Source organism: Pelodiscus sinensis, chromosome 11, assembly GCF_052426305.1.
Source record: "Pelodiscus sinensis isolate ZL-2025 chromosome 11, ASM5242630v1, whole genome shotgun sequence".
In the NCBI taxonomy this organism is placed as follows: Eukaryota; Metazoa; Chordata; order Testudines; family Trionychidae; genus Pelodiscus; species Pelodiscus sinensis.
Window position 1 is genome coordinate 53,125,557 of NC_143062.1, and position 15,056 is coordinate 53,140,612.

At 59.2% G+C, this 15,056-nt stretch overlaps 1 protein-coding gene across 3 annotated transcripts in view; it reads right to left on the reverse strand.

Moving 5' to 3' along the window:
* The window catches only part of SETD5 (SET domain containing 5), a 143,516-nt gene that overhangs the window by 39,357 nt on the left and 89,103 nt on the right, over positions 1-15,056 (reverse strand). For all 3 annotated transcript variants that reach the window (XM_089781346.1, XM_089781345.1, XM_089781344.1), the window contains one exon: positions 7,433-7,581. In XM_089781346.1, coding sequence (XP_089637472.1) covers positions 7,433-7,581 — 149 coding nt within the window. The remainder of the gene's footprint in view (positions 1-7,432; positions 7,582-15,056) is intronic.

The window sequence follows — 15,056 nt, forward strand, 5'->3', positions numbered from 1 at the left end:
GGGGGCTCTGCCAAAGGCTCTGACACTCAAGTGCACTAGCTCCACGCTCTCGTTCACACCTCACAGAATGCTGGGGGGGGGGCTCTGCCAAAGGCTCTGACACTCAAGTGCACTAGCTCCACGCTCTCGTTCACACCTCACAGAATGCTGGGGGGGGCTCTGCCAAAGGCTCTGACACTCAAGTGCACTAGCTCCACGCTCTCGTTCACACCTCACAGAATGCTGGGGGGGGGGGCTCTGCCAAAGGCTCTGACACTCAAGTGCACTAGCTCCACGCTCTCGTTCACACCTCACAGAATGCTGGGGGGGGGCTCTGCCAAAGGCTCTGACACTCAAGTGCACTAGCTCCACGCTCTCGTTCACACCTCACAGAATGCTGGGGGGGGGCTCTGCCAAAGGCTCTGACACTCAAGTGCACTAGCTCCACGCTCTCGTTCACACCTCACAGAATGCTGGGGGGGGGGGGGGCTCTGCCAAAGGCTCTGACACTCAAGTGCACTAGCTCCACGCTCTCGTTCACACCTCACAGAATGCTGGGGGGGGGGCTCTGCCAAAGGCTCTGACACTCAAGTGCACTAGCTCCACGCTCTCGTTCACACCTCACAGAATGCCGGGGGGGGGGGGCTGGGGGGGGAGGGCTCTGCCAAAGGCTCTGACACTCAAGTGCACTAGCTCCACGCTCTCGTTCACACCTCACAGAATGCTGGGGGGGGGCTCTGCCAAAGGCTCTGACACTCAAGTGCACTAGCTCCACGCTCTCGTTCACACCTCACAGAATGCTGGGGGGGGGGCTCTGCCAAAGGCTCTGACACTCAAGTGCACTAACTCCACGCTCTCGTTCACACCTCACAGAATGCTGGGGGGGGGGGGCTCTGCCAAAGGCTCTGACACTCAAGTGCACTAGCTCCACGCTCTCGTTCACACCTCACAGAATGCTGGGGGGGGGCTCTGCCAAAGGCTCTGACACTCAAGTGCACTAGCTCCACGCTCTCGTTCACACCTCACAGAATGCTGGGGGGGGGGCTCTGCCAAAGGCTCTGACACTCAAGTGCACTAGCTCCACGCTCTCGTTCACACCTCACAGAATGCTGGGGGGGGGGGGCTCTGCCAAAGGCTCTGACACTCAAGTGCACTAGCTCCACGCTCTCGTTCACACCTCACAGAATGCTGGGGGGGGGGGCTCTGCCAAAGGCTCTGACACTCAAGTGCACTAGCTCCACGCTCTCGTTCACACCTCACAGAATGCTGGGGGGGGGGCTCTGCCAAAGGCTCTGACACTCAAGTGCACTAGCTCCACGCTCTCGTTCACACCTCACAGAATGCTGGGGGGGGGGGGCTCTGCCAAAGGCTCTGACACTCAAGTGCACTAGCTCCACGCTCTCGTTCACACCTCACAGAATGCTGGGGGGGGGGGCTCTGCCAAAGGCTCTGACACTCAAGTGCACTAGCTCCACGTTCTCGTTCACACCTCACAGAATGCTGGGGGGGGCTCTGCCAAAGGCTCTGACACTCAAGTGCACTAGCTCCACGCTCTCGTTCACACCTCACAGAATGCTGGGGGGGGGGGGCTCTGCCAAAGGCTCTGACACTCAAGTGCACTAGCTCCACGCTCTCGTTCACACCTCACAGAATGCTGGGGGGGGGGCTCTGCCAAAGGCTCTGACACTCAAGTGCACTAGCTCCACGCTCTCGTTCACACCTCACAGAATGCTGGGGGGGGGGCTCTGCCAAAGGCTCTGACACTCAAGTGCACTAGCTCCACGCTCTCGTTCACACCTCACAGAATGCTGGGGGGGGGGGGGCTCTGCCAAAGGCTCTGACACTCAAGTGCACTAGCTCCACGCTCTCGTTCACACCTCACAGAATGCTGGGGGGGGGGGGCTCTGCCAAAGGCTCTGACACTCAAGTGCACTAGCTCCACGCTCTCGTTCACACCTCACAGAATGCTGGGGGGGGCTCTGCCAAAGGCTCTGACACTCAAGTGCACTAGCTCCACGCTCTCGTTCACACCTCACAGAATGCTGGGGGGGGGGGCTCTGCCAAAGGCTCTGACACTCAAGTGCACTAGCTCCACGCTCTCGTTCACACCTCACAGAATGCTGGGGGGGGGGCTCTGCCAAAGGCTCTGACACTCAAGTGCACTAGCTCCACGCTCTCGTTCACACCTCACAGAATGCTGGGGGGGGGCTCTGCCAAAGGCTCTGACACTCAAGTGCACTAGCTCCACGCTCTCGTTCACACCTCACAGAATGCTGGGGGGGGGGCTCTGCCAAAGGCTCTGACACTCAAGTGCACTAGCTCCACGCTCTCGTTCACACCTCACAGAATGCTGGGGGGGGGGCTCTGCCAAAGGCTCTGACACTCAAGTGCACTAGCTCCACGCTCTCGTTCACACCTCACAGAATGCTGGGGGGGGGGCTCTGCCAAAGGCTCTGACACTCAAGTGCACTAGCTCCACGCTCTCGTTCACACCTCACAGAATGCTGGGGGGGGGGGGGCTCTGCCAAAGGCTCTGACACTCAAGTGCACTAGCTCCACGCTCTCGTTCACACCCTCACAGAATGCTGGGGGGGGCTCTGCCAAAGGCTCTGACACTCAAGTGCACTAGCTCCACGCTCTCGTTCACACCTCACAGAATGCGGGGGGGGGGCTCTGCCAAAGGCTCTGACACTCAAGTGCACTAGCTCCACGCTCTCGTTCACACCTCACAGAATGCTGGGGGGGGGGGGCTCTGCCAAAGGCTCTGACACTCAAGTGCACTAGCTCCACGCTCTCGTTCACACCTCACAGAATGCTGGGGGGGGGGCTCTGCCAAAGGCTCTGACACTCAAGTGCACTAGCTCCACGCTCTCGTTCACACCTCACAGAATGCCGGGGGGGGGGGGGGGGGCTCTGCCAAAGGCTCTGACACTCAAGTGCACTAGCTCCACGCTCTCGTTCACACCTCACAGAATGCTGGGGGGGGGGGGGGGCTCTGCCAAAGGCTCTGACACTCAAGTGCACTAGCTCCACGCTCTCGTTCACACCTCACAGAATGCTGGGGGGGGCTCTGCCAAAGGCTCTGACACTCAAGTGCACTAGCTCCACGCTCTCGTTCACACCTCACAGAATGCTGGGGGGGGGCTCTGCCAAAGGCTCTGACACTCAAGTGCACTAGCTCCACGCTCTCGTTCACACCTCACAGAATGCTGGGGGGGGGGGGCTCTGCCAAAGGCTCTGACACTCAAGTGCACTAGCTCCACGCTCTCGTTCACACCTCACAGAATGCTGGGGGGGGGCTCTGCCAAAGGCTCTGACACTCAAGTGCACTAGCTCCACGCTCTCGTTCACACCTCACAGAATGCTGGGGGGGGGGCTCTGCCAAAGGCTCTGACACTCAAGTGCACTAGCTCCACGCTCTCGTTCACACCTCACAGAATGCTGGGGGGGGGGGCTCTGCCAAAGGCTCTGACACTCAAGTGCACTAGCTCCACGCTCTCGTTCACACCTCACAGAATGCTGGGGGGGGGGGGCTCTGCCAAAGGCTCTGACACTCAAGTGCACTAGCTCCACGCTCTCGTTCACACCTCACAGAATGCTGGGGGGGGGGGCTCTGCCAAAGGCTCTGACACTCAAGTGCACTAGCTCCACGCTCTCGTTCACACCTCACAGAATGCTGGGGGGGGGGGGGCTCTGCCAAAGGCTCTGACACTCAAGTGCACTAGCTCCACGCTCTCGTTCACACCTCACAGAATGCTGGGGGGGGGGGCTCTGCCAAAGGCTCTGACACTCAAGTGCACTAGCTCCACGCTCTCGTTCACACCTCACAGAATGCTGGGGGGGGGGGCTCTGCCAAAGGCTCTGACACTCAAGTGCACTAGCTCCACGCTCTCGTTCACACCTCACAGAATGCTGGGGGGGGGGGCTCTGCCAAAGGCTCTGACACTCAAGTGCACTAGCTCCACGCTCTCGTTCACACCTCACAGAATGCTGGGGGGGGGGGCTCTGCCAAAGGCTCTGACACTCAAGTGCACTAGCTCCACGCTCTCGTTCACACCTCACAGAATGCTGGGGGGGGGGGCTCTGCCAAAGGCTCTGACACTCAAGTGCACTAGCTCCACGCTCTCGTTCACACCTCACAGAATGCTGGGGGGGGGGGCTCTGCCAAAGGCTCTGACACTCAAGTGCACTAGCTCCACGCTCTCGTTCACACCTCACAGAATGCTGGGGGGGGGCTCTGCCAAAGGCTCTGACACTCAAGTGCACTAGCTCCACGCTCTCGTTCACACCTCACAGAATGCTGGGGGGGGGGGCTCTGCCAAAGGCTCTGACACTCAAGTGCACTAGCTCCACGCTCTCGTTCACACCTCACAGAATGCTGGGGGGGGGGCTCTGCCAAAGGCTCTGACACTCAAGTGCACTAGCTCCACGCTCTCGTTCACACCTCACAGAATGCTGGGGGGGGGGGCTCTGCCAAAGGCTCTGACACTCAAGTGCACTAGCTCCACGCTCTCGTTCACACCTCACAGAATGCTGGGGGGGGGGGCTCTGCCAAAGGCTCTGACACTCAAGTGCACTAGCTCCACGCTCTCGTTCACACCTCACAGAATGCTGGGGGGGGGGCTCTGCCAAAGGCTCTGACACTCAAGTGCACTAGCTCCACGCTCTCGTTCACACCTCACAGAATGCTGGGGGGGGGGGCTCTGCCAAAGGCTCTGACACTCAAGTGCACTAGCTCCACGCTCTCGTTCACACCTCACAGAATGCTGGGGGGGGGGGCTCTGCCAAAGGCTCTGACACTCAAGTGCACTAGCTCCACGCTCTCGTTCACACCTCACAGAATGCTGGGGGGGGGCTCTGCCAAAGGCTCTGACACTCAAGTGCACTAGCTCCACGCTCTCGTTCACACCTCACAGAATGCTGGGGGGGGGGCTCTGCCAAAGGCTCTGACACTCAAGTGCACTAGCTCCACGCTCTCGTTCACACCTCACAGAATGCTGGGGGGGGGCTCTGCCAAAGGCTCTGACACTCAAGTGCACTAGCTCCACGCTCTCGTTCACACCTCACAGAATGCTGGGGGGGGGGGGGGCTCTGCCAAAGGCTCTGACACTCAAGTGCACTAGCTCCACGCTCTCGTTCACACCTCACAGAATGCTGGGGGGGGGGGCTCTGCCAAAGGCTCTGACACTCAAGTGCACTAGCTCCACGCTCTCGTTCACACCTCACAGAATGCTGGGGGGGGGGGCTCTGCCAAAGGCTCTGACACTCAAGTGCACTAGCTCCACGCTCTCGTTCACACCTCACAGAATGCTGGGGGGGGGGGCTCTGCCAAAGGCTCTGACACTCAAGTGCACTAGCTCCACGCTCTCGTTCACACCTCACAGAATGCTGGGGGGGGGGGCTCTGCCAAAGGCTCTGACACTCAAGTGCACTAGCTCCACGCTCTCGTTCACACCTCACAGAATGCTGGGGGGGGGGGGCTCTGCCAAAGGCTCTGACACTCAAGTGCACTAGCTCCACGCTCTCGTTCACACCTCACAGAATGCTGGGGGGGGGGGCTCTGCCAAAGGCTCTGACACTCAAGTGCACTAGCTCCACGCTCTCGTTCACACCTCACAGAATGCTGGGGGGGGGGGGCTCTGCCAAAGGCTCTGACACTCAAGTGCACTAGCTCCACGCTCTCGTTCACACCTCACAGAATGCTGGGGGGGGGGGGCTCTGCCAAAGGCTCTGACACTCAAGTGCACTAGCTCCACGCTCTCGTTCACACCTCACAGAATGCTGGGGGGGGGGGCTCTGCCAAAGGCTCTGACACTCAAGTGCACTAGCTCCACGCTCTCGTTCACACCTCACAGAATGCTGGGGGGGGGCTCTGCCAAAGGCTCTGACACTCAAGTGCACTAGCTCCACGCTCTCGTTCACACCTCACAGAATGCTGGGGGGGGGGCTCTGCCAAAGGCTCTGACACTCAAGTGCACTAGCTCCACGCTCTCGTTCACACCTCACAGAATGCTGGGGGGGGGGCTCTGCCAAAGGCTCTGACACTCAAGTGCACTAGCTCCACGCTCTCGTTCACACCTCACAGAATGCTGGGGGGGGGCTCTGCCAAAGGCTCTGACACTCAAGTGCACTAGCTCCACGCTCTCGTTCACACCTCACAGAATGCTGGGGGGGGGGGCTCTGCCAAAGGCTCTGACACTGAAGTGCACTAGCTCCACGCTCTCGTTCACACCTCACAGAATGCTGGGGGGGGGGGCTCTGCCAAAGGCTCTGACACTCAAGTGCACTAGCTCCACGCTCTCGTTCACACCTCACAGAATGCTGGGGGGGGGGCTCTGCCAAAGGCTCTGACACTCAAGTGCACTAGCTCCACGCTCTCGTTCACACCTCACAGAATGCTGGGGGGGGGGGGCTCTGCCAAAGGCTCTGACACTCAAGTGCACTAGCTCCACGCTCTCGTTCACACCTCACAGAATGCTGGGGGGGGGGCTCTGCCAAAGGCTCTGACACTCAAGTGCACTAGCTCCACGCTCTCGTTCACACCTCACAGAATGCTGGGGGGGGGGGCTCTGCCAAAGGCTCTGACACTCAAGTGCACTAGCTCCACGCTCTCGTTCACACCTCACAGAATGCTGGGGGGGGCTCTGCCAAAGGCTCTGCCACTCAAGTGCACTAGCTCCACGCTCTCGTTCACACCTCACAGAATGCTGGGGGGGGGGGCTCTGCCAAAGGCTCTGACACTCAAGTGCACTAGCTCCACGCTCTCGTTCACACCTCACAGAATGCTGGGGGGGGGGGGGCTCTGCCAAAGGCTCTGACACTCAAGTGCACTAGCTCCACGCTCTCGTTCACACCTCACAGAATGCTGGGGGGGGGCTCTGCCAAAGGCTCTGACACTCAAGTGCACTAGCTCCACGCTCTCGTTCACACCCTCACAGAATGCCGGGGGGGGCATCGTTTCCCTTGGCCCTTCCCCCGCACACCGGGGCCTTGATAATGTTCTTGACTATATTTCCAAGCAGTCTGCCTGGCACTGACGCGAGGCCTACTGGGCAGCGACTGTCAAGATGGGCTCCAGAGCCTTTTCTGCAGCGTCAATGAGCCATGCCCAGGGATCTGGAGCAGAGGGTGCTGGCAGCGATAGGTCAGCACTGTGTCACTTCACGGTGGAGTTCCTTCAGAACTCTTGGGCGAGTGCCACCAGCGCCGGGGATTTGTTACTCTTGAGCCGCTTGTTTCGAAACCGCCTCTAGTGACACCTCAGCCTGGGACAGCTTTTCAGGGAAGCCAGCTGCGAAGAATGGCTCAGTTGCGGGAATCTCATCCAAAGGGATCCGGGCCACTTTGTAGCTTCCTTTAACTTTCTATGCCCAGCACACAACTGCCAGCCCCTGGCAGCAGGGCCCCCCACGCCCCTCGTGTTCTCTCACGGGTCGCGGAGCAGCACTCTTACTTTTTGAAGAAATGCCCGTTGACCTCAAACTGCTGCCGCAGCATCACCTTGCCTCGGTACTCAATGATAAGGGTGTCTAAGGCCAAGTCTCGGGCTGCCCTCAGGATCTTCCGGTGTTTCTGAACCCGAGTCACTCTTCCCAGCTGCAACTGCAATGGAAACAAGAGAGCTCACAACGAGCCCTCAGGCAGCAGCCCTAGAACAGAGGCCCCGGGAATTCTGACCAGCTCGTTACACTGCTCACCCCCAGACAATGGCTTGGAAAAAGGTCTATTCGTGGGGGTAGGAAAATGTGTCTCTGCTTACCCCAAGTGTCCTTTCTTTGAGTAATGAGGCCACCTGGTACTTCAGCCCTGCTGCCGCTTGGGGGCAGAAAAACGGTTCCGTAGCTTTCGTACCTGTGGGCTCGGAGAGGTGTTGCGCATGTCCAGTCTAACAGGTGTCTGCGTCCCTCCGTGGCCCCATCGGGTCGGCTGCGGAGCCTCCTCGCATGGCGCTTCCGAGGTGCAGTAGAGAAGACACCACTGGCCTTTCCCTTCTTGAACTATTATCCCGACAGAGGGGAGAGGGTGGGATGTGGAATGGACATGAGCAACACAGCTCGAGGAGCAACAGTTACGAGAGGCAGGTAACCGTTTTCCTTCTTCCAGCGATTGTGCATGTGCATTCTAACAGGTGACTCACCAGCAGGTTCCCCGGGGAGGGGCTGGAGATCACCTGGGTTGCATTAACAGGAGTATTGTGAGCAAGACACAAAGTCATTCTTAAGAACATAACATGAGAACATACGAATGGCCACAGAGGGTCAGACCAAACGTCCATCTAGCCCAGTAGCCTGTCTGCCCAGAGTGGCCAGCACCAGGTGCCCCAGAGAGGGTGGACCGAAGACAATGATCAAGTGATTTGTCTCCTGCCATCCCTCTCCAGCCTCTGATAAACAGAGGCCAGGGACACCATTTCTATCCCCTGGCTAATAGCCTTTTATGGACCTAACCTCCATGAAATTATCTAGCTTCTAGATAATTATCTAAACTCTGCTATAGTCCTAGCCTTTACAGCCTCCTCTGGCAAGGAGTTCCACAGGTTGACTACGCGCTGTGTGAAGAACCAGAATTCTTCCTCTCTACTCTGTGCTGATTAGGTCTCAGTTGGAATACGGGGTCCAGCTCTGGGCACCACATTTCAAGAAAAATGTGGAGAAATGGGAGAGGGTCCAGAGAAGAGCAACAAGAATGATTAAAGGTCTAGAGAACATGACCTGTGAGGGAAGGCTGAAAGAATTGGGCTGGTTTAGTTAGAAAAGAGAAGACTGAGGGGGGACATGATAGCCGTTTTCAGATATCTAACAGGGTGTCACAAGAAGGAGGGAGAAAAATTGTTCTCCTTGGCCTCTGAGAACAGGACAAGAAGCAATGGGCTTAAACCGCAGCAAGGGAGGTTTAGGTTGGACATCAGGAAAAAGTTCCTGTCCAGGTGGGTAAGCACTGGAATACATTGCCTAGGGGGCTGTGGATTCTCCGTCCCGGGAGATATGCAAGAGCAGGCTGGACAGACACCTGTCAGGGATGGGCTAGAGCAGGCATGGGCAATAAGTTTGGAAGGGGGGGGCCATGTCACAAATTTTGGAAGTGGCCACGGGTGGACCTGGAAGAGGCGGAGCCTTGGGTGGAAGGAGCAGGGTTGAGAACTACTCTGCTGGGTGTGGTGACCTTGTTTTCGGAACCAGCAGCAACTCGGGAGAATGGGTCAATTGAAATGATCCAACAGATCAAGCGTTTTCACTGTCTCATGCTTATTTCAAAGGGAGTTTGATAAGCTAAGGAAAGAACCTGCCCGGCACAAAAGGCTTCAATGTTTTCTTTATTTACGGCGGGGGTGGGGAACCCTTTCTGGGTCGTGCATCAGGCCCACACAGGTGAGAAGCCAAAAAACTCCTCCAACCCCCCCACGCTCCCAGGGAAGTGAGGGGAAACCTTCCCTGGCTTCGTGCCTCCTTGCAGCAACAGCTGCAGCCCGCTGGCCCAGCCGCCCCCTTGGGCTGGAGGCACCACTGCCGCAGCCACGCGGTCGTGGGTCAGCCCTAGAGGTGCTGCCGCCAGGCCGGCCCTGGACCGCGCCGCCATCGGGGAGCCTCCCCTCCAGCGGCTGCGCGGGGCCGAGCTCCTTCCCCCACAACACACGTGCCACAGGCTGGGCACGCCCAGTAGGGGTGGGGCCTGGAACTGCCGCACGGGCCGGATGAGACCCACTGGCAGGCCTAGACGATGTGGGGCAAGGGCTGGACTCGACGGTGCTCAAGGGCCTTCCCGTCCTAGTGTGCTATGAGTCTGCTCCGTGACGGCAGGGCCACCCTGCCAAGGCCGGCTGAGAGGCGCGACAGGCGACGGATGTCCTGGGCAGGACTTGGGTGAGAAATGCTACAGGAGGCCTGCCCCTATGGAACGTGCATCAGTGCCGGTGCTGGGACACAGCACACCCGGAAGCAGGATGTGACAGAGGCTGGAGGCATTGGGGGGTAGGGGGGGAGCGCCTTTCATCCTCTCCGCTACTGCAGTGAAGAGCGGCGTTGTTTGTACAGCCAGCACAGGGCTGAGGCCTCGCAACCGGAGGGCCCCTTTCCCATCAACAGCACAGGGGTCAGGAAAGAACACAGGCTGGTTTCTAGGAGACTGCGAAACCGCCTCAGGCAGAAGTGCCGGGTGGGTGCGGTTGAAAGATGGTGTAAGGTGGTTCTGAAGTGAGAGCTCATGGACCCGTCTGGCCAAGGCACCTTCCAGGAGAGGGATGCGGGGCAAGCTGCCAGGGTCGTGTGAGCTTAGAAAGGACCGGGGCCAGGTCCCAGGGTGCAATCAGGGCCTTGACCTGAGGATACAACCTTCCAGACGCGCCTCACGTGTAGGTTTCAAGCCCTGCTGCTCACACTTGGCCAACCACGGAGTCTGCACACCACGAGGTGGAGGGACTCCAGGTTGGGATGCCGGAGGTGGCCACAGTCCTGGGTGATCAGGTCCGGGAAGTGGGACTGTGCACCGACAGGATCGGGAGCGTGGTGACCAGTGCTGCCAGCCGGAGAGCAGGGCCCTGCAATGAGGGGTGGTGGAAGGTGTACAGCAGTCAACCTGAAAGGAGCAAAACAGGGCACTTGTGGTTGCTCCTCATGAACAGGACCCGGCAATGCCCGCCCGAATCAGCCGTGAGTGGGTGCGCAGGGCAAAGCGGAGGCAGCGCACAAGGGCGTTCGGCACCCCAGGCAGGCAGGAAGTGCACAGGTGATTGCTATGGACAGTGCAGAGCGCCCTGCGGCACGGGAGAGGAACGAGGGTCCCATGTGCTAAAACCCGGGCTGGTGCTGTCGGCTAGTCCCGAGATGCGCTGCAGGCCCGGCCCAACGCTGGCAGCTCTCCGACAGGGGCAGGAGAGTCGAGTCCAGACTGTGGTCATGGCCAGGGCCACATGTGCCAGAGCCTGTTCCCTGATCAGCCACTCGTCGAGGGATGGACAGACGTCCTGCGGCAGGGCAGCGACCACCGTGCATGCCTGGAGAGGGCGGAAAGGCCAAACCAGTCCTGTGAGCTGCGGGTGGCATCTCAGACCATAAATCTGAAAAGTCACGTGGGAGCCGGGGTGATCGGCTGAAGGAGACGTGCTCCCAGCTCTCTATGGCAGCTGGATCCAGGGGGAGTGACGGCAGCTAGGGAGACCACGCGACGCGTGAGCCTCGTGATGAAGAGGTTCAGTTTCCCTAGGTCCAGAACGGGCTTGAGGGCCAGGAGACGTCAGTAGAGCCCACTGCCCCGGAACTCCCCGGGGACCTCTCTGCGCCGAGCGGGCACGCCTCCAACTTCCCCGCACCTTGCGGCCGGCAACTCTGAGGCAGCAGCAGAGAAGGGAAGTGGCGATCCAGAAAAACGTCCTTCCAATGGACACTGACTACCCATGAGGGACAATCATGTGAACCTGTGGAATGGCTCGGCCCTTTCAGTGCACCCCAGGCCTCAGGAGGGCGACCTGCACTGCTCCTTCCACGCATGCCACCTAGAGAAGAGACAAGGGAGACTCTCCCGGGCCCGGGACACTGAGAGCTACCTTGGGCAGCAAAGCCACGCTGGTTGCTTTGTAGAAACCATAGAGGGTGGCTCCAAGGTGAGCCCTCAGGCGCTCAGCGCAGAAGTGGTCTTCCAGGGCAGGAGGAGCAGACAGCAGGAACCAGAGGCTTGGGGGGGAGGAGAGGGAGCCGATGAGCAGCTGCAGCATAAGATTCAAGTTCACAGCGGAGTGGAGCCCCTCATGAGCAGTAAGCAGGCAGCCATGTCCTGGGTGAAACAGACCTTACTGTGAGCAGCGGACGGATGGCAGAAAGAGCCAAGCGGACCACGATGGATGAAAGAACAGGCCTTGGAGCCTGAGATGCCAAAGGCAGCGCAAGGTTCGCTCAGGCTGAATACCTCTACAGGAGGTCCAACAAGCGAACCCCCCCATCTGAGCAGCAACTGAGCACTCCTCCACCTTGGCTTTAGCACCACCAGGTGTGAGTACAAGAGACAGAGGTGGCTTTGTGACAGCAGGTCCAGCCTGAGCTACAGCTGAAACAGAGCAGCCATCCAGTCTGGCAGCGTAGGAGGCAGTGCTGGCATGGCCAAGCCTGCGCTGAGAAGATCCTTTTCTTCCCCGCCTGCCTGACTTCCATGAGGACTCTCCCAGTGGCACTGGAGGAAGGCATAGAACAGAGCCCTGAGCAGGAGTGTCTCTCCACCCCCAAATGGCCCCTATTCTGCCTGGGTGCCCCCCAGCCCCAGGAGATGAAGCTGACCATTCCACACGCAGGGGCCGCTCGTGTTTTTGCCAGTGCATGCTGGGCCCTGGAGAGATGTGCACCCAGGAGCGTCGTACACAAATCCCAGAACCCGAGGCTCTTCTGGCAAAGCACAGATAACTGGCTCCGCCTTGCTGCACTGTTCTCCAGCAGGCCCTGGAGCTCTCTGCTCTTTCTGGGAATCAGGACGGTCTGGCAAGCCAGGCAAACTGCTCTGAGCTCTCTGATGTCGATGCACAGGGAGCGATCGTCACTCACCCAACAACTCTGCACGCTGAGGTCACCCAGGTGGGCACTGGCTCCTTGGTGCTGCCTCCTCTATCAGGGGCAACAGCATGGGGATGGGGCAGGGGAGGCAGCTTGGACAGAGCTTGGACCCCCCCAAAGACGAGCTGCTGCCACTCCATGCTGCCCCCTCAGTATCAGAGGCAGCAGTGTGGGGCGATAGGCAGCCGCTTTGCAAGGCACTTGAGCGGCTGCTCCGGATAGAGAGGCAGCACCGTGAGGCAGGGGGGCTCCCTGGGAGCCAGGCTGGATTGCACTAGCTGGCAGAATAGTTGAGTAACCAATAAGAACTTGGGCAGTTACGTGACAATTCAATTACCCACGATCTAAGATCCCTGTCTGAGGCATCAGAAACGAGGGCACCGACAGGGACGGCGCCACAAAGGAACCTCCCCAGCACCAATGCAGCACTCTGCCGCTGGGCCAGCGAGGCCAGGATGCGGCCTGTAGCACTGACCACCTGGTCCTCACTGTGTGTGTTGGGGATGAAGACCAGACAGCCACAGCCTCAGGGGCCGGCGGAACCACGCAAGTGCAGGACACCATGTGGCCCAAATCCCAGGCACGCGAGGGTGGTGGTGAGACGGCAGCCCTGCACTCATGAGATCCGGGCTCCGGCCGGAATAGAGCCGAGGACCGCTCCGAGAAACTCCTTGCGGTGTAATGGAACAGCACCGAGTACACACACGAGACCCAAGCGCAGGGCCGGGAACTGGAAACGGCATTGGCCCAACACAAAATGGAGGAAATGCCTGTGCCCTGAGAAATAATGGAGGCCAGAGAGACCATGCCAAATGCCCCCCTTGCGAGACCTGATGAGGTAGCCCTGGTCTAGAATGGGTCTAGGGCTCCCTCTTGCAGAGTAGAACCCTTTCCCCTTCACGTCTGGTAGGGTCTTCTCTATCAGCCCCAGGAGTAGGAGGTGCTGGTTTCCCGTGGGAACGGTCCCTGAAGAGGGAAGGAGAATGGGGGCTGGAGGACGGTCGGTCGCATACTGCAGGGTGTACCACAACAGGCTCGAATGGAAGAAGCAAAGGCCGCTGAGGAAAGACCAGGAGATGGAGAAGTGATTGTTCCCCTTTACTCAGGACTGGTGAGGCCACATCTGGAGAATCGTGTCCAGTTCTGGGCCCCCCACTACAGAAAGGACGTGGACACATTGGAGAGGGCCCAGCACAGGGCGACCAAAATGCCGAGGGGGCTGGAGCACATGGCCTACGAGGAGAGGCTGAGGGACTTGGGTTTATTCAGTCTGCAGAAGAGAAGAGGGAGGGGGGATCTGAGAGCAGCCTGTAGCTGCCTGAAGGGAGGCTCCAAAGAGGCTGGAGAGAGGCTGTTCTCAGTGGGGGCAGGTGGCAGAACGAGGAGCAATGGGATCAGGTTGCAGTGGGGGAGGTCTAGGTTGGATAGTAGGAAAAACTATTTCACTAGGCGGGTGGGAAGCGCTGGGCTGGGTTCCCTGGGGAGGGGCGGAATCTCCATCCCTACGGGTGTTTAAGTCCCGATTTGACAAAGCCCTGGCTGGGCTGATGGAGTTGGGGTTGCTCCTGCTTTGGGCAGGGGGCTGGACTCGGTGGCTCCTGAGGTCTCTGCCGGCCCTGGGATTCTTGGAGTCTATGATCCTAGGAAGTCGGTAGGGCACCAGCCTCACCAGCTTCTGGCTTCCTTGCCCTCTGAAAGCAGGTTGGGTAGAGAAATGGGAGACAAGGGATGATGCCTTTGCAATCCCGTCTGAGCCCTCCTTCCTGAGAGCTGGCCAGAGGACATCCCAGGAGCTCGAGGGAGTGGCATAGGCTGGGATGGCTGATGGGCATGCTGGCCAGGGAACGGAGCGTTAAGAACATGGAGCTGTGCTTCAGTCCGATCCAGAAAGGGGCCTGAGGAGTATCCTGCATCTATGGGGACAGCCCAGAGCACTGTGCCTTATGGCCAGTCTGTCATGTTCCAGGCCATCTGGAGGGCATCTCTTGCAAGGCAGCAAACTCCTGAGCTCAGGCTGAAGTTGTACCTGCCTGGCAGGGCCTGATGGTCGGACATCTGACACTACAGGCTGATTGTTACAACTTTCCTGTCATGCTTGTTTGCCACACGCCGGGCCCTTGCATTGATGCAGACACGACCAGGGATCCCACTGAGAGCAGCCGTACAGGTAACTCACAGGCGGCTCCTCGGGGTGCTGCTCACTTCGCCCAGAAACCAACACAAGTGCACGGCAAGGGAAGGGTGGCTTCCCCTTTGCTCATCCAGGGACAGCTCCTTGGACATTGGGGCCCACTGTGTTGCCCCGGTATTGGATTTGGCACCATGCTCGGACTTGGGTGCTGGCTCTCTCGGAGGCAGCTTGTGCCATGAGGCCTGGGAGGAGCAGCAGGTGTGCAGGAGCAGCATGGCAGGTACACCCCACAGTTCCCTGGCACATAATCCTGTCTGGTTCGATTATTTGCCTGCTCTAGTCCTATTGGGAGGCTACTCCAGAGACATTCGCTCATGGTTAGAAATCTTCTAATTGTCAGCCTGAATTTCTCC